The sequence below is a fragment of the Carassius auratus genome, chromosome 37 (genome assembly GCF_003368295.1).
Source record: "Carassius auratus strain Wakin chromosome 37, ASM336829v1, whole genome shotgun sequence".
Taxonomy (NCBI): Eukaryota; Metazoa; Chordata; class Actinopteri; order Cypriniformes; family Cyprinidae; genus Carassius; species Carassius auratus.
Window position 1 is genome coordinate 922,085 of NC_039279.1, and position 19,953 is coordinate 942,037.

Below are 19,953 nucleotides of genomic sequence, written 5' to 3' on the forward strand. Positions count from 1 at the left end.
TTTACAGTTGGAGAATTAGCATTTTTGAATGTGAAATTTGCTTAGGAATTTTTTTTTTTAATTAATAACAAAACTGATATTTTAGTTTGTGGGGTCAGAGTCATAATACCCAGATATAATGCTTTTCATATGTACTGAGAAGCCTGGCAAAATCTTACACTTGACAAACACACCAATGTCATCCCAAAGTTTCTGAGTGTAGTGACATGACCAAAATAAGTGTACCATAGTTTCTTAGAACTCAAGAGTGTTCTTCTTTACATGGTAGAACCTGTGCATGAGCTTAAAATAAATGTCTTTTTCTGGCATGTCATGTGGAAGCATTAGTTCTCTGTATCTTGGTGGATATCATCCTCGTATAGAATATGGAGTTGTTTCTCGTGAAGTTTACGGCTCTCGCTATGATCAGTGCAGTTACTACAGATCTGAACCAATCCAAGTTAAAGCTTGTCCTGGAGATTATTATGTCTACAAATTAACCAGACCAACTCTTTTAATCCCATTACCAGTATATTGTGCAGGTATTGTGTACTTTCATTCATTATTATATCTGACATGCTTATCATCAGTTGTACTTTTGTTTTTTATATTATTATCTTGAATAAATTAAATCTGATGTATGTGATGTTCTCTTTCTGCCTCTTTATAATAGTACCTTTCACCACCCCAAGTGTTGACCCCTGCTATAACTACACCAGTCTGGATGAGCCTTGGAGAGCCACTGACTATTCTAATAATATCTCTTACTACAATATCGTGTGTGATAATAATGTGGAGTGGAATGGCTGGTACAGGATGTTCTACAATGGTCAAAATGCCCAGATGCCAGAATCATGTGTTAGTTATGGCATGTGTGGCACTGTTTACCCAATGTCACTCAACGGCCCTCACCCACAGCTGGAAGATGGAGTGGTCCTCCGTCAGATCTGTACTTCTGTATGGAGTGGCTGCTGTGATTTATCATCCCACCCTATAAGAGTCAAAGCCTGTCCTGGAAATTACTATGTTTATGAGTTTGTCAAGCCAATGTTTTGTGGAGCTTACTGTGTAGGTGAGTATTTACTAGTATGTAATTAAATTTACTTTTCTAAGTTGTGTTTAAAAAATTTTTATACTGATATAAAAAGCCTCAATCCAGTCCATCCCATCAGTGTCTACAACAAAAGAGAGGATTTCACCCACAGAACCCATTACTCCACCAATCACAACCACTGGTACTGTCGTTTTCTTTTTAAACCTCATGAATATCTTTTTACTCATTTATTTTTATTACAAATAGTCTCTTAAAATGTCTCTTTCTGTCGCATTACAAAAGAATATAGCATATAACTATAGTTAAAGTAGTAAAACTCAGATTAAATAGAATTTGGCACAAAGAAGATACAATTTAATAAGTGTTTTATGCGCAGACCACCAAACACAAAGAAATAAGAGGCTAAATGTTTTTACAAATAGTTTTTCTCAAAGTCAAGTTATTCCATTGCAAATGTTAATTATTTGTTTCGGCAAAATAAAGGTAGATATACGAACTCAAGTCAGTTTTCAACTTAGTCTTTTATATTGCCCCAGTAAATCGACTCGAGGAAAAGGACTCTTGAATATTTTAAAAGCAACTCAAGTCTTTGATCCTTAAATATAACTGATTTTCAAAACCCGTGAACCGTAACAAAGCACCTTTTTAACATTAAAATGTTATTTCATGTTATTTTAACAGCTGGTTATTTTAACAACAGAAACACTGTGAGCAGCAAATTATAAATTACTTTTCACTAAAACACAGCAGAAAACAACAATGCTGCAAATATAGTTATTTTTCTGGTAACAGTTTATGTGAAGCCCGTATTCATAATAAATTATAAGGTTATTCTTAAGCCATTATAATGAATGCATAATGCTGTATAAAAATAAAAAAAACACTTATAATGGTATATCAACACATGAATAATTATATCAAAAATTATAATACATTATAATATTTACATTTTTGTGGTTATAACTTTTATTATTTATGACACATAATGAACACCATATTAAATCTACTTTGTTTATAGTATAATGTACTGTATCATATCATCACATTGTTTATTTAAGATCTACACAGTATCTTACTGATATAATATGTTATATCATCTCATGAATATTCTTCAGAAGAGTTTTAATGTATTATAATATTTACTTACTTGTGGTTATAGCTTTAAGGAGTATAATTATAGCACACAATGAAAATGTTGCATCCACTTAAGTTACAATGGATTATATTTATTTTTATAAGTCTCATATCTTGCCATCTTTCTTGCTACTTTACTAAAAGTAGACAAAGATCATGTATAAGTTATAATAATAATAGTTATTATTATTATTTTATTTATTTTCAAAAAGCCATAAGATTAGATATCAGATCAGATGAATGTGTAATATAACACATTTGCTTTAAACCATTTTAAATGTAGAGTATTAGTTTGTCTCCTACTGTGAATATGTGCTAACACTTTATTTTGATAGTCCACCAACAGACATACTGACAAGCAACTTTGCAAGTACGTCAAATTTCTACATTCCCCCTAACCTCAACCTAAGACTACTAATACTCTAATGAGATGACCTGTAGTTGCAGTTGCTATAGTCAATAGACTAAGAGAACAAATTTAACCATATAAAACAGTGCATTTTTTTCAGTTGAAGAATATTAAGCTCACATCAATTAAATAATATTAGCCTCACAGGACACATTTAAATAACACTCAGCACTCAGTAAGATACTGTGTAGATCTTAAAAAAACAATGTCAAGATATGATACAGTCCATTATACTATAAACAAAGTAGATTTAATATAGTGCTCATTATGTGTTATAAATAATCATACTCTTAAAAGTTATAACCACAAATATGTAAATATTATGATGTATTATAATTTTTGTTATAATTATTCATGAGTTGATATACCATTATAAGTGTTTTATTTATATATATATATATATATATATATATATAATATTTATCAGGGGTGTAACAAAATTCATGGTTCGGTTCGATACGATACACTGATCTCACGTTTCGGTAAGGTACGTTTTAGATACAGGAAAAATTAAAAACATCTCAACTTTTCAGAATGCCGCAAGCGCACCGCAGGTCATGTGACAAGAACTAACCAATCAGCTTCATCCTTTCCCGTAACAACGTTTAAAACTCAAAAAAAGATGAAGGAACAGCTGATCATAGTTGTATATGGATTGAAATTTTGAAATAAATTTAGTAGCAGAGCTAGCCTACTGCAAGAGATTTTTAGAGCTGCAAATCCATTTATCCTTTGCTGAAATTTCCGCGTCTTCATGGAGAGAGCACGTCATTGTTGCTTAGCAAAGACAGACGCCTCATGAGCGCTTCTGCCCGAGCGCTTTGGAAAGGAGGAGAAAGATGCGCCTAGTGTTTTCCACGCGTTTTTAGGCACGATATGTGAACAGCCCCTAAGGCGCTCGCTCACTCAGCACGCACTGAAGGCTCGTTGCAAAATGTCTAATGCATTTAACAGACCAGAAATAGAAGATCCTCCAATAACCAACAGGTCTGGTGTTTGCATGCACTTTGGATTCCCTGTAAGCCATGGTGATGATAGAATGAATGGTAAATAGTAAGGTCTCATATCCGCGGCTATAACGTAAATTAAGCCTACCAATCGCTTCGGTGATGTCTTTTGCCCTGTTTGAATCCGTTGGAAATGTCTGCATAAATGCTGCGGGGATAGTTTGTTGCGTGTATGTTTCTCGTCTTTTCCCAGATACTGACACAATAAGGTGATGTCGGCGTAAATGAGTTGACATGTTTCAAGTATTCCCGCTGGTGTTTTTTTATGTTTTATTTTTTATTCCCGCTGGTGCCTATTGTCATGTAGATGCGACATACTGTTGTTTTTTTTATCCACCACTCTCTTGCCATCACCATTATAGCTTACAGGGAATCCAAAGTGCACCCAAACACCAGACCTGTTGGTTATTGGAGGATCTTCTATTTCTGGTCTGTTAAACGCATTGGCCACCGCGTACCGTGCATGAACTGCTCGCTCACTCAGCGTGTACTGAGTGAGCGAGCACCTGCGCCTGACTGAGTAGCCTAACATAAACCTATAAGTTGGTGTTTTTTTCTTCTTCGGGGGTGTCAAAGGGCGTTGCCTGTTACGTTGTTTGGGTTATTGGGCTACCTTGTTGAACGCATATCATTATATTTCACTTTCTTTCTTTTTTTTCAAATATAATTAATTAGTCCAACGAACGGTTCAATACGAATACGCCTATTGTAACACCCCTAATATATATATATATATATATATATATATATATAAGCATTATGCATTCATCATAATTGCCTTATAAGAATACCCTTATAATGTGTTATAAATATGGGCTTCATAGAAACACCATTTTTCTCACTATCTATTTATCTATCTATAACTATCTATGACTCCGGCTATTCAAACCAGATCTACATATTATGGCGTGACTGTCAATCCCAGAAAGTTAATCTTTAGGCTAAGATCATTTCAAAAGAATCATGTAAGTATTACTGGGAAAATTGTTAATTGTCCAGGATAGAAATTAAACTTTGAAACTGCTAGTTAACTTTATTTTTCTGCTTAACATGAGAAAGTTCTGATTATTATATCTACGTTGTTTTTAGTAGATACAGTAAAGATTTCAAGAAGAAATCCCTAAACAGAAGCAGTACTTTTTCTGTCACATGGCCTCGCATGTATTTAAATGTAAAAATAGAATTGGCTACATATTAAAATGTGTTTTGTTTTGTTTTGGGTTTTTTTCGGCCTCTGCTTGGGATGAAAATAAAGAGGCTGCAACTCTTGGAACTTTAATTGAATACCCATTACACGGTTTTAATGCATGACATGAAGCACATTAAAATCATGTAACCTAATGCAAAACTGTGGTTTTTCCTGATTTAGACAGTCCTGTACATGAATATTAGCAACCTTGGTATTTATGTGCAAAGACGGCAAATAAATATGCATTATCTTTTCTTTCTTTCATCTTTCATCCAAAAAAAAAATATATATATATATCATTATTATTATTTCATAAGGAGATTTCCCCCATTTTCAGTTGTTTTACTTTACTACTGTAACATCCACATGAGTTGGCCACCAGATGTCATCATTATTTTGGTACTAATCACAGGCAGATTCAGACATGAGCCCCATTAATCTGTGAGAAATAATGTCAGATTTATTTACTTATTTTTCTCTTGCAGGACCAGCAGTATTTTATCCATTCGGCTCAGCAGCTGGAGACACAATAAATGCTGCTGTTGATGATGGAAACTCCTCAGTTATTCAGCTGTTGAGTCCATTTCTGTTCTTTGGCCGCACATACCAGCAGATTTATGTAAGAATTTGACTCCATCTTGATTCTTAGTCTTAATGTGAGTGGGTAATGCTTTATAAACTCATCTGTGATAAGTATTTGTGACAATATCTCTCATGTTGCAGGTTAATAATAATGGACACCTCACATTCAACCAGTCTTCATCAGCATTTGTCCCCTACTCATTCCCCGCTAGAGGAAGCCAAGATATAATTGCAGGTCTCTGGACTAATCTTGACAACCGTCAGAGAGGTGTAGTTTCATATCAACAGTTCACCAGTGGAAATGTTCTTACACGGGCCACTCGGGATATAAACACACATTTCCCAAATCTGACCTTCACCGCCTCTTGGGTCTTTGTTGCAACATGGGATAAAGTCGCTTACTTCAACTTAAACAACACAGTAAGATTGATGTTCTTCTGAAATGTGACTGTTTTCACTTTGTTCATCATTCATTTTCTGAATTCTAGCTCAAATTAATAAAGTGGACCTTAAAGACAGTAACCAAGAATACAATAATAAATTGCTAAGTTTAAAGTAATTTTATCTTTTCATTTTTGCAGGAAACATCGTTTCAAGTGGTATTAATTTCAGGCGGTGATTTTTCATTTATTCTGATGAATTATGGTGACATTGCTGTAACGGGACATCCAGTGCAGGTGAAAGAAACTAGTTTTCTGTATTGAGAACAACATTTTAATATTCACTACTGTATAAAAGTTCATGTTCTCTATATATAATGTTTATATGAATAATGTTTTTTCACACTTTCAGGCTGGTTATGACACGATAAACTCCACACACTACTTTGTGATTCCTGGATCGATCAATGGCAGCTTCATCTCAAACCTCAGGAACTCCAGTAATGTTGATGTTCCCGGTCGATGGGTCTTCAGGGTGGACGGTGGACCAGGAAACAGCATCTTGAACAGTACAAATCTTATCTATAGATTATGTTTTGATAAATTTCCTATAATCTTATTTAGTGTTTATATGATTAGTGTCAACAAATACAAATAAGTATTTTAATTGTTTGTGTGTGTTTCCCTTTAGACAATGTCGTTGGATTACGAGTGAGACTTTCCTCATTTTTAGACCTGACACAGATCAGCACTGAAATAGTTTTACAGCAAGTACGTCACGCTTACTATGAATATTTATACAGAATACAGTTCAAATAGACCACATGGGGAACTTTGTTCTGTTTGTCCATCTGTGTTTCAGGTCAAGCAGGAGCTGGTCAAATACGGTCTGCCAAACAACATCGAACTGAAGTTAAGAAAACTGCAAAAGATAAAGCCATAATTTCCTTCTCCTTCAGGAAGAGAAGTAAAACCAGCTCGTTTAGCATCTGACAACTAATATCCCTGATGACTGATGATGTAAAAGCTTCAGTTTTTCATTAAGGTGGTTAACAAAGGATTCAGACCGGGATAAAAGTATGATAAAAGAGGTCCATTAGATCCTTTTTTTTTTCCTTTTTCTCTTTTCTTTCCATATCAATCATGTTTTGTGTATCAGTTTAAACTTTACTGTAAGTAAAAATCTTTGTCTCATTCACCTTCATTAGAACATCACTTATAAGGATTCAATAATTAAATTGAAATAATATAGATTTAATTTGAATGCAATGTACATCGCTTTGAATTAAAGAATCTGCCAAATGCCTAATTCTCTCTCATTAATACGGGCGTCTAAGTTTGTGGCTTAATAAAATATATTTTATTTGACTGTAAGTCAAGTCAAAGTCTATATGTAAGGGTTATGTTAAATTTTCATTGTGTGTTCTGTTGACCTGTTCCTGATTAGCATTCTGTTCACCTGTGTATGATTCATTTAATCGTCAGCTCCTTAGTTTGCTTCACTTAAACTCTCAGTTCTCTCTTAGCCTCTGTCTGTTCTCATCTGTTAAATTGGTTGTCATGCTTGTACTCTCTGTATTTGGATTTACTTAATTAAAAGACGTGTCTGTCATCTCCATCTGCATCACCAACCCATGACTCTATACAACAAAGCAGCTTCACAGAAATAAACAGGACAACAGCAGAACCAGTGATGAAACTTGTGCTGTATATCAGCTTTAACAAGACAGTATAGTGTCATTGTTCAGTTCGGTTCAGTTTAATGTTGATTTAGTTCAATGCAATAATTTAAATGTTGTTAAAGAAACTTACAGTACACTTATTACAGGGACAATCACCTGGTATGGAGTTACGACATGATATGAACACTTATTTTGAATATATGGAAGCATGAATGAGTTTGATAATTGTGCCAGAAGCCAAGATTTTCTACTTTTAACACAGCATCTTAAAAACAGCTAGAAGTTTCTAAGTCTGATTCATTTGTACATTAAACTGGTTTACAGATGAGTAAATGAACTATAAACACAAAGACAAAGATCTAAGAGAAATCTACCAGCCTAGTAACTTAAGTAATCAAATTATTACCAAAACACAGTCAGGACAGAAAACACGCCCTTCTGATCTGCATACGAACTCCGCCCACATTAGAGTGTAGCCCCGCCCTCCTCCTCTGACTGTATCAGAATGAGAAGAATTTGAGGAAATAGCTGAGTTGTTAGGGGGTGTGGTTTAGATCCAACTCACTTCTCATAAGTTTGGGCTTGAGCTTCAACTTTAAACTGAAGTCAAAGCTCAAGACAGAAGGAGGGCAATCATGGTCGACGTGGTGCTGACAGCAGATCTGCCAGCTAGCAGCTCGAGTTCAGAAAAACTCCAGAAGAACCCAGAGGAGAGCAATCAGAAGTCCACAGAGGAGAAGATCAACGGATCTCCAGAGACAGAAAACCAAACCGCAGGAGAGAAAGAGACCAAGACCATTGAAGAAAGCAAGATTCAGGAGGACCTGAAGGAGTCAGAGGACCCTCAGAAGCCTCAGGATGAAGAGGAGGTTCTGGGGCCGAACGATGTCACCTGTGACTCCTGCATCGACCGGCCGTGCCGCGCCACGAAGTCGTGCTTGACCTGCCTGGTGTCGTACTGCGAGGCTCACCTGAGGCCACACCTGGAGAACGTCAAGTTCCAGAGCCACCGGCTGGTGGAGCCGCTGCGGGACATCGAGAGACGCACCTGTGAGACGCACCGCTGCGCGCTGGAGCTGTTCTGCTGCGCCGACGCGTGCTGCGTGTGTCAGGAGTGCGTGACGGAGGACCACCGCGGACACAGCGCCGTGCCCATCACCGAGGCGCGCAAGAAGATAGAGGTACTTCTGTTCTCGCGCTTACTTTCTAACGCCAAATCTTGAAATGCTGCATATTTACGTAGCTGTAATGAGAATTCCATGTTCGATCAATTTCTTATTATTTATTTGTGGGAAAATGCACTTAAATGCAAATTACATTATATTTTTAAAGGCCTTAAAATATAAAAAGTATGCCTATTTTTTATTTCATATACGTATTATTAATACATGTGTCTGAAATACTGCCCATCCCATCCCTGACCAAGCCCAAGCCTGCAGTTATTTGATCAAAAATACAGTAAAAATGTGAAATATTTTTACAGTTTAAAAGAACTGATTTATATTTCATTATATTTTAAAATAAAATGTATTCCTGTGATGCAAAGCTGAATTTTCAGCATCGTTACCCCAGTGTCACATGATCTTCAGAGATGATTCTGATATACTCTGATATATTTGTTGCTCAAGAAACATTTCTCTTTTTTCCTATTCTTTTTTTTTTTTTTTTTTTTTTGTGGATACTGTGATGCATTTTATTTTTCTGGATTCCCAGATGAATAAAACTTTCAAAAGAGCAGCATTTATTTGAATTAGAAATATTGTGTAACATTATAAATGTGTTTATTGCCTCTTTTGATCAGTTTAATGCAATTAATTAATTGTTGAACTTGTGAATGGTGATGTATAACAAAAGACTTCAGTTTTAATTAAGGTGATTCAAATTCAACAGTTTATGTGAAAAGACTCCATGTTGATCTTCATATATTTTGGAACCAGAAAAGAAAATCACATTATTTATTTAAAGATAAAATATAAAATTTTTGAGTCAACAGAACAAAAACGTTATTCCTAAACACTTCTTCATCTGCCATAGTCCAGAACATTCCATTGGGCCAGTGTTGCTGTTTCGAGATGCTCAGACGAATGTAAGATTGGTATGATAGCATTCAGAATCACATACAGTGCTAGAATTCATAAGATACTGTATGTAAATATATAGCAAGAATAGCAAAAGTAGGATGCTGCTCCAAATTTCCAAATTCAACCCCAGGATTTGCACTCATTTTACTTATTTACACTTTAGCAACATACACTTTATACCTTCAGGGATGAGTTCAGCCTCAAACATACGACCCGTTTCTTACTCTAATTAAGCTTTTCAGTGAAATAAGGAAGAGAATGTTTCCTCTGTTACGCTTTGACTACTGTTAGGGCAAACAGTACAAAACCACATCATTTCTCTCTCTGACCAAAAACAAAAAAACAGCTCACACATGAACACACATACAAAAGGCCTATATGGGACTGTGTGGTCATCTAGTGGTCATCAAGGCCGTTATTGTTGCTCATAAGTCAGGTTACATTTATTTATATAGCGCTTTTAACAATAAAGATTGTGTCAAAGCAACTGAACAGTCAGCATTAAATAGGAAAATAGTGTCAATAATGCATAAAAAATGTGTGTGGTTTGTGATGTGATTAATTTCACACAATGCACTTTAATACTTTGTTACAGAAATAAATGATTCTTTGAATTGTGAAGTTATCACTGAATCCATCAAGTATTTGGTTAGTTGTGTATTTAGGGTGTACAGAAGTTGAGTTTAATGTCAGTTTGACTCATTGGCTCTCTACTGAATCTCATTGCTCACTAAGTTTGACAAGTATGAAAGCTCTTTTATTAGTAGTTGCTCCTTTTCGGACAGGAACCTTAAGGACGTAGTGTAATCTTTAATGCATTTCTGATGAAAACACACATCTCTTTAATCTGAAACTGGTTCTACATCCGGTTGTGGACGTCAATTCATGACGTCTGTGTGAAATCCTCTCCTCGGGAATGAAAAACATCTTCTGTGGAGCATGTAGGAAATACTGACCACACTTATCAATCAGCATAAATAAGCAGAAAAAGCTTCATGGTATTTTCTAAAGAGAGGTTGCTCAGTGTGACCAGAACCAGAACCTAAACACTCTTTTTGTGATGTGGCATGTTTTCAGGGTGATGCAACACTTGTACACGTGGGTCGGTGTGTCTTTAACATGCTTTAAACTCTGCTTCATGTCTTTTCTATATGGTTTTTGCTGTGGCTGTTATGTTATGTTATTTACAGTCAGACTCTGGCATATTTGCATGCTAAACAAATAAATGTATTTTTATTTGGTTGTGTTTGAAAGCAGGCTGCATGAGCGTGCACGTCACGGGCAACTAGAAAAACAAGATTTACTCAAAAATGAACACATTTTTCATGATTTACGTGTCATTCCAAACCTGTGTGACTTTCTTTCTTTAATAAAGCTAATCCATGAAAGTGAAGTCACATTTATTTGATAAAAAATACAGTAATATTGTGAAATATTATTACAAGTCTTTTCCATGTGAATTTATTTTAAAATGTAATTTATTGCTGTGATCACATATTAATTTCCAGCATCATTACTCCAGTCTTCGGTGTCAGATGATCTTCAGAAATCATTCTAATATGCTGATTTGCTTCTCAATAAACATCTGATTGTGCTGCTAAGTATTTTTTGTGGAAACCGTGACACATTGTGTTTTTCAGGATTCACAGATGAATAGAAAGTTCAAAAGAACAGCATTTATTTGAAATATAAATGTTTTGTTATGTTCTAGAAAGCTCAAAATATGACGTAAAATACCATAAAGCTATAATATTTAATCATATGATTATATTTCGATGCATGCAATGCCTTATGAGAGAAACATTATTTTCTTTTTCGATTTTTAATGATTTTTCAGTGCATATTAACTTTAATTTCTGTTTAAAACAATTTCTGTTTAATAAGCTATGCATAAAACTCCCCTCGTCTTCAGAAGACACAGAATACAATTCCATGAATTACAATTTAATTATACATACATTAATAATGCCTTGCATGGACCAATTTTTTTTTTTTTTTTGGAACTTGACAGTTAAAGGACATCAGAACAATTGTTCTTTAAATACAATGTATTAAAACGATCCGCCTTGCATGTGTGCTTGTAACGTCTTCACTGTCAGGACTGTGAGGTCAACGAGTATAATGCATTGTTCTGGCGTGCAGAGCAGGGTGTGCCCGGTGCTCTTCATACATCTGAGGCATTCTCTGGGATGTTTTAGCATGAGCATTAGATTACACAACATTCATAACTCAGATCCTGCCTGACTGCGTTACTTGACAAAACCAACAGTTCAGTCCGGTTACCTTGAGCGAAACTTCCTCTCCGCTGATTAACAGAGAAGCTATGACACACACATATCTCCTTTACATATCCAGTCTAACCACTACAGTGAGCACATGACATTATTTTCTAGTGTGGATATGCATAAGGGAAGCTACCCTCATTGCATGAATGACATCAAAACAGAACCGTTAATACGCCCTTTCTATTTCAAATGCTGAGCTTGCTAACTCAGGAAGAGTGAACAGACACTGATGTGTGTGTATCTGAGACAGTGCAGGGAGGGGTTCTCATTGACATCGGTGCAGTGACACACCGTCAGGTTCAGGTTCGGCTGTTCTGGGGTTGTTGGGTGGTCAGGGTGGAGGATGTACTCACGCTTTGCTTTAATGTGAAAGTCAAAGCTCTATTGTTTGACATGTTCCCTTTAGCAAGCCTACACAGATAATAACATTGACTACTGCTCAACAGAGGACATTTTTGTCTGGACCTGTCTGTGGAATGCAAAGCAAAAGCTGAACAAAGAGACTGCTACCTATTCCTACCTACCTATACCTATTACTAATGCACAGGAATGATGGCTTTGGTTACATTAACTTTGTGTAATGCAATATAACATCTTATCATGTATAATGCACAATATAACCTCTTGATCTACTGTACACACACACACACACACACACATACACATATTTAATTCAATTTAATTCAGATTTATTTGTTTAGCAATTTTCACAATTGTTTACATTACAAAGCAGAATATAGTATAGCAGTATATATATAGAGAGAGAGATAATAGTGTACATAAATTATGCATATACATTAAATATGTATATACTTTTTTATAGATGTGTTTGTATATATTACCAGTTACTATCTATTAATAACATAGTAAATATAAGTGTGTGTGTGTGTAGTAAATAAGTGTTCATGTCTATATTAACTATCCATATGGATTTAAAAAAAATTATATGCATATACTTTTATATAAATCAATGTAAGCATACATTTTAAATTGTAAATAGTTAATTACATTAAATCATATTTTACCGGTGACTATATTAATACAGTGCATTAAACATAGTAAATGTAGGTATATTTATTTATGTAGTAAATAAGTGTGAGTCTGTATATTAACTATATATAGATATACATTTTAGTAAATATTTAAGTAAATAATTCATTACATTACAGAATGTTTTGCCTGTAACTGATTTGAATGTTTGTTTGTTTTTTGTACAATGCATGTGTATATATAATTATATTATGCTTTTTATATATTGTGTTTTGTACAGCACTTTGGCATAACTCTGTTGCTTTTAAAAGTGCTATAGAAATACATTTTGCCTTGACTTTTTGGAGGATATTGACACACAATATTGTGTGTGTTTACAGAGAGAGCTTCAGGACAAACAGACAGACATGATGAAGACGGTCACAGCGGCAGAAAACGCCATTAACAAGTTACAGCTCAACACGGTGTCTATAGAGGTAAAACAGCACTTTAAAGAACAAATACTACTTTATCTTCACTGTACTGTTTTACAATCAATATGAAACGCTGTGACAACAAAACAATATTAAGCTTTTGAAAGAACACCCATCTCCTCTGGTGTCTGGTACTTGTCTCTTTGACTGTGAAGTGTCTCAGTCTGTCTGTCTGTCTGCAGGCGTCTGTGAAGGAGGTGCGAGGAGTGATCGAGGAGCAGTTTAACATACTGCTGGCGGCCGTGGAGCAGGCCAAGAAGGAAGTGAGCGAGATCTTAGAGGTGGAGGAGCGACAGGCGCTGCACCAGGCCGAAGGAATCCGGGTCCATCTGGAGCAACGCTGCACTGAACTCAAGAAAACACAGAGTCAGGTCGAGAAAATCACCAAGAACAAAAATGACATCGACTTCCTGCAGGTAAGGAGGGTACTTCCTGTTTCCTGATGACCTTAACGTATCTGTAACATGATCTCAGTTAAAGGTGGTGTGTAAAGTTTAAAAGCTGCAGTGAATTGGCACAGTTAACTAAAACTATTTAAACACTTTTGTGAGTTGAAATAAAACCACTAAAAAGAACCATTAAAATTACTAACTTTAAAAAAAAAATAAAATGAAAACTTAAATTAATTGAAACTTAAATAGTCACGTAAAAAAATGAATTAAATGACAAATGCACACTTGACAAAGTTACAAAAAATAAAAAATTAAAACTGAAATTATAAAAATAAACACCAATTTTAAATATTAATAAAAAACTATAATAGTATATAAATCTACAAATAAATTATCTTTATATAAATAATAGTATATAAATAAAAAAGGATAAGGCAACATATACAATTTTTATTTAGTTTAATTTAATAAACTAATTCAACTAAAAGTAAAACTGAAATGAAAATGTATTAACTAAATATAGACATATTTAAAAAAATAAATTATAATAAAACTCAAATTTTTACTAAATCATAAGCTTAAGTTAAAATAATTCTACTGGTTCAAAATAATAATAGAAAGAAAATAATAGTATATAAATCTACAAATAAATTCTCTCTATATAAACAATAGTATATAAATATAATAAGGCAACATTAATCATTTTTATTTAGTTTAATTTGACATACTAATATAACTAAAAGTAAAACTGAAATAAAAATGAATAAACTTAATATAGACTTTAAAAAAAAAAATAATAATAATAATAATAATTACAAAACACTCTTTTTACTAAATCCTAACCTAAAGTTAAAATAATTCCACTAATATTAATAAATTTATTAATAAATTGTATTTATTAATATTAATAAAAACTATCGATGATACTAAAATAACAGTGGGTGGAATGAAAAAAAATTTGTTAATTGTTTCTGGTGTTAATTATATGAGTATTGTTTTCCAGGAGTATTCACAGTGGAAAAAGGAAGCTGTTGATGTGTCTTTACCTGGTGTTTATATCGGTCTCATGGATCGTCTGCCGTCGTTCAGTCGTGTTATCACTCAGTCCACAAAAGAGATGTGCAACAACCTGCTGAGCTCATACACCAACAAACTTAAAGACACCTGTAAAAACAGTCAGTATGCATTAAACATCTCCAAACAATGAGACGCATCTCGCTGTAAATCATCTAACCTTTGTGTTCTATGAAGGATTTACTCTCATTTACACAAAGATCTTGTTTCAATTCACAGATAACGTAGGCATAAAGACGACAGTTTATGCTGTTATTGCTGCAAGACACAACATGTCACTTCCGAACCCGAAGACCAGAGACGACTTCCTTAAATGTGAGTGTTCATCAGGGTTATTATCAGGGGTGGTTCTAGGGTGAGAGGAGATCTGGGGCTTAGCCCAGAAAAATCCATGTATGTGACTTATTATTTTAATAAATCAGAAAGATTTACCTAACATTTTATTTAAAGTAGTATTGAGGAAAATACATTTGCTTTTTGCAAACAAAAATTAAGAATTGCAAAACAAATGAAACAGCGCGAAAGCAATGATTCTGCAATACATATTTTCCATGGTCATATCTATTAATTTATTTGCAACGTTGCTTTTATTTTGCGTGTCTAGTTTGAGCTTGCAATACCATTTTTCCTTTGCGCTTCACTTTTCCGCACGTTTCTCTTTGCATAGACATATAAATAGTTATTTAGTTATTTATATGTCTATGTCTCTTTGTGGCACTTTGACGTGGGGGCGGAGTCAATGGACGGGGGCGTGTACAACATGCCTCCATGGAAGTGACGTCATCGGCCCGAGACGCAGCTCACTGATCCAGGTCCTGTCATGATAGAGACCTTCGAGTGGATCCTTTATTTTTATTCAGTAGCATTAAAACATTCATGTTTTCGTTTTATTTATTTTATTAACAAATGTATGTGCATTGGGATCGCAAATCATTTGAGTCAGTTCGGGAGTTCGTAGCGGGATCGCGAATCACTTGAGTCAGTTTGGAGATCGCGAATCAATTGAGTCAGTTCTGGAGTTCGTAGCGGGATCGCGAATCATTTGAGTCAATTTGGGGGTCGCGAATCATTTGAGTCAGTTCGGGAGTTCGGAGCGGGATCGCGAATCATTTGAGTCAATTTGGGGATCGCGAATCATTTGAATCAGTTTGAGGATCGCGAATCAATTGAGTCAGTTCTGGAGTTCGTAGCGGGATCGCGAATCATTTGAGTCAATTTGGGGGTCGCGAATCATTTGAGTCAGTTCGGGAGTTCGGAGCGGGATCGCGAATCATTTGAGTCAATTTGGGGATCGCGAATCATTTGAATCAGTTCGGGAGTTCGTAGTGGGATCGCGAATCACTTGAGTCAGTTTGGGGATCGCGAATCATTTGAGTCAGTTAGGGAGTTCATAGCGGGATCGCGAATCATTTGAGTCATCTGACTCCAGTTTGGGAGTTGGAGCGGGATCGCGAATCATTTGAGTCAGTACGGGAGTTCGTAGCGGGATCGCGAATCATTTGAGTCAGTTTGAGGATCGCGAATCATTTGAGTCAGTTCGGGAGTTCGTAGCCGGATCGCGAATCATTTGAGTCAGTTTGGGGTTGGCAAATCATAGCTGTATATGGATAGGCATTTTTAACTAATTTAGTAGCTAGTTATAATTACGTTTTCCACGCTTGTTTAGGTGTGAAATGTGAACTCGTATTTTTTGTTTTAATGATGTGCCTTTTAACAGTATCAAGTATATTAAAAAACTAAACAAATCTTGCCTAAAAAGTGCATGCATCTAGGCTAATTTAAAGTTATATGATGAAGTCATACTAGTGCGCGTGTGCATTTTGAGTGAGTTCTTTCACTGCGTTATTCAGTGTATTCAAATGCATTTATGAATGCATGTGAATGATCACAAAATTCAAGATATGAACCCTTTGTGCCAAAAGGGTTCTTTCTTGTCATTATAGAACCTTTTTAGAATAAAAGGTTCTTTGGAGTTAAGTAAAGAAACCTATGGTTCTATATAGAACCCCAATGATCCCTTTCTTCTAACAGTTTGTTGTCATAACTAAACAGGAAGATAAATACATTTTCAACATGTTTCAAGAATAAAACGTGTAATAATTATAAATCAAGTGAATGATAAATGAACAAACCCATCAGTATAAATCTTCAGAAATAAAGTGCTATGTTAAAAAAGACTGCATTTTGAAATAGCACTTAAAAATGCATTGTAATTAAAATCTATGGACGCAAATACTTGGTGTAATATAATAAACACTTAAATGTTAGATGATTTCTTTCCACTAGTCTGAAACAACACTTTAGAAGCCAAGTAGCCTTACAATGAAAACCTAAAATATAAACATAATTCAAAATATTAATAAAAACTAGTATATTTTGATACTGAAATACTGTAACTGTGATGTTCAGTTCAGAAACTACTTAATGCAATTCACCAGTGCTTCTCAACTGGTTTTGACTTCAGTCTTGACTTTTTCTCCTATAGACCTCACACCTCTGAGCTTTGATGCAGATACGGCTCATCAATATCTGCGTCTGACAGAAGAACGGAAGAAGGTGACAAACACCACGCCGTGGCAGCACAGCTATCCCGAGCTCCCCGAGCGCTTCCAGCACTTCAAGCAGGTGATGACGGTCGAGAGCTTCTACCTGGGACGCCACTATTTCGAGGTGGACATGAGAGGAGAAGGCACCCATGTCGGCCTGACGTACAAGAGCATCGACCGCAAGGGATCCGAGACCAACAGCTGCATCACGGGAAACAGCTTCTCCTGGTGTGTGCAGTGGAACGGACGCAGCTTCTCCGCGTGGCACAGCGATGTAGAGACGCCACTCAGTGTCCCCAAAGCCACACGGATCGGGGTCTACGTGGATTATTCCGGCGGTGTGCTGGCTTTCTACGACGTGGAGAACAGCATGACGCTCATCCACAAGTACCAGGCTGAGTTTCTGGAGCCGCTTTACCCAGCGTTCTGGCTTCCCAAGAAGGAAAGTGTCGTGCTTTTGGATCCAGGAGCAGCGTCATCCCTCACAAACACGTCTCCTGTTTCCTCTCCCAAATAAACAATTTCTACTCCTCACATCCACATCATTTCCATCTTACAGGGTCTCGTTTTCACCTGGTTTTGTTCACCTTACACAGACACAGGTTTAATGGTGCAAACAGGGCAATGAGAGATTTAATGTAACCTGTGACTGATCTTAAAGTTGTATGACTGCTATAAACCTACACCTATTTAAATACCTACAAATGTTTTGTGCATTGATCACGTATCACAAGATATTTATTTTTAAGTACAATTTTGTCTTACATGGATATATATATACACACATTATTTATAACGAAATTATAAAAATGTATATATATATATATATATATATATATATATATATATATATATATATATATATATATATATATATATTATATTTGTATTATATATATATATATATATATATATATATATATATATAACATATATATATATATATATATATATATATATATATAACAAAGATAAAAAATATGTTTTTATTTTATTTCTATATATTATATAGAACTTATGTTTACTGATATGTGCATGTGTATTTAACATTGTTTCATTAATGCTGAATATGTAAGACAAAAAAAAAATATCTCCTATGACCAAACCCTTATGACATAGTTGAATATTGTGGTTCATTTCACTTGGGTTGGGTTAACTGGACAGATATGGCTCTTTAATGATTCTGTATGCTGCTGTTTTCCCTCATATGTTGTATTTTGTGACTCTATCAAATGTGACAGGTGACAGTTACTTTGGCCACATAACAACATTGTCTGTCTCTGCAAATAAAAATGTGCAACTGTGAGTTGCTGGCATTTGTCCATGTGTTTTGTTAAAGTGTGACATAACTGGTTCAGCTAGTGTACAGATAGAATGTCACAAAGCCTACAGGCACATATGAGCTATGTTTGACTGAAGATAGTTATTACATAACTGCTAGTTATGCTTTCTAGGTTAGAATTCATGTGTAAAAAAAAAAAACAAAGAAAGAAAATCAAATATTACTGCATAAGAAAAAAATTACACATAGTTCTAATCAATCATATACATTTATAATTTGATATATTTTAGTGACATAAATATCATTACATCGAAATACATCGATTTTTTTTTTTGTGTGATAATTTTATAAAATTATTCCCTAATCAAAGTTTTAATTTTGAAAAGAGTCGCAATGAACCAGTACATAAAAATATATCATGGTCACACAAATAAGTGTGTGTGTAATTAATAAATATTAGAAATAGAGAATCTAGAATATATAGATAAATACATGGATTATTGCAGTTTTTGCCATAAAATGAAAACTGAAAATATAAGCAATAAAAAAATAAAAAACGCTTTCAAAATATTAATAACAACTCAATTGAATTCAGATAGTATTGTCAAAAATATAAATCGTGAATCGGATATTGCACGTGATAACAAAATATATATTATTTACTAACTAATTAAGAAAAATAATTATATATATTATCATCTATATTTCTCTTTTTCTGTTAAAGCAGTAAAACAAAACAACATAACAACAACAACAAAAAAGTGTTCTGATCAGGCGCAATGTAAGTCAGTCCTTAGAAACCCGGAAGTGACGTGTGGCGTAACGTCAGCAACAACAGTAGTCAAAATGAGGCTGGTAAGAATATGCCATTTTTTGTTATTATAAATACTTCTAAAACATTTTTGACATAGTTATGTTTACAGCATGTTTGCGTTCATCCAATATTACTTTTGAAACAAGAACAAACCTGAAGAACATAGCCATAAATTACATTGGACGCTAGTTTCTCAAACAGGTGTGTAACGTTAATTCATAAACATCATCTTTATAGATTCCTCACTTCCCTCACTGTGTGGTGGTACAGTGCGTAACTCCATTTCATTGTCTTTTTTATTATTTTTAGGCTTTCACTAAAAAAAGAGGAGTCTTAGGAAGACAGAATTCACGTCAGTTCCACTGATGAACTTTCCATGCCTTATTTTTTAAGACTGATTGAAATGTAATAAAGTAAAATGTTTACTGATTTGTGATTTATTTTTTATTTTATTTTTTGGACCACAACCCTGTTACATAATGTGTTTGACATTTGAAATACCTTTAACTTCTATATCGTTTTTGTTTAATATCTAACTTAAAGAGTTCAGACTATGTGTTTTCTTTTTAGAATATTGCATGACATCATGCATTAGGATTC

At 34.7% G+C, this 19,953-nt stretch overlaps 2 protein-coding genes and 1 long non-coding RNA gene across 3 annotated transcripts in view; all 3 read left to right on the forward strand.

The window, feature by feature from the left end:
• The first annotated feature begins 307 nt into the window (after positions 1-307).
• On the forward strand, positions 308-7,042 carry LOC113056467 (mucin-like protein). Its single transcript, XM_026223270.1, has 8 exons — positions 308-521; positions 653-1,051; positions 5,258-5,391; positions 5,496-5,774; positions 5,936-6,031; positions 6,147-6,303; positions 6,426-6,505; positions 6,597-7,042. The coding sequence occupies exons 1-8, from the start codon at positions 308-310 to the stop codon at positions 6,675-6,677; spliced, it is 1,440 nt and encodes a 479-aa protein (XP_026079055.1). The 3' UTR covers positions 6,678-7,042.
• Positions 7,043-7,978: 936 nt separating this feature from the next.
• Positions 7,979-18,031, forward strand: LOC113055792 (tripartite motif-containing protein 16-like protein). The gene is made up of 6 exons (XM_026222155.1): positions 7,979-8,597; positions 13,153-13,248; positions 13,428-13,661; positions 14,641-14,812; positions 14,931-15,026; positions 17,197-18,031. The coding sequence occupies exons 1-6, from the start codon at positions 8,052-8,054 to the stop codon at positions 17,772-17,774; spliced, it is 1,722 nt and encodes a 573-aa protein (XP_026077940.1). The 5' UTR covers positions 7,979-8,051; the 3' UTR covers positions 17,775-18,031.
• Positions 18,032-19,310: 1,279 nt separating this feature from the next.
• The window catches only part of LOC113055838 (uncharacterized), a 748-nt gene continuing 105 nt past the window's right edge, over positions 19,311-19,953 (forward strand). The window contains exons 1-3 of the long non-coding RNA XR_003277583.1: positions 19,311-19,394; positions 19,463-19,554; positions 19,663-19,953. The exon at positions 19,663-19,953 is cut by the window's right edge and continues 105 nt beyond it. This is a non-coding gene — a long non-coding RNA (uncharacterized LOC113055838). The remainder of the gene's footprint in view (positions 19,395-19,462; positions 19,555-19,662) is intronic.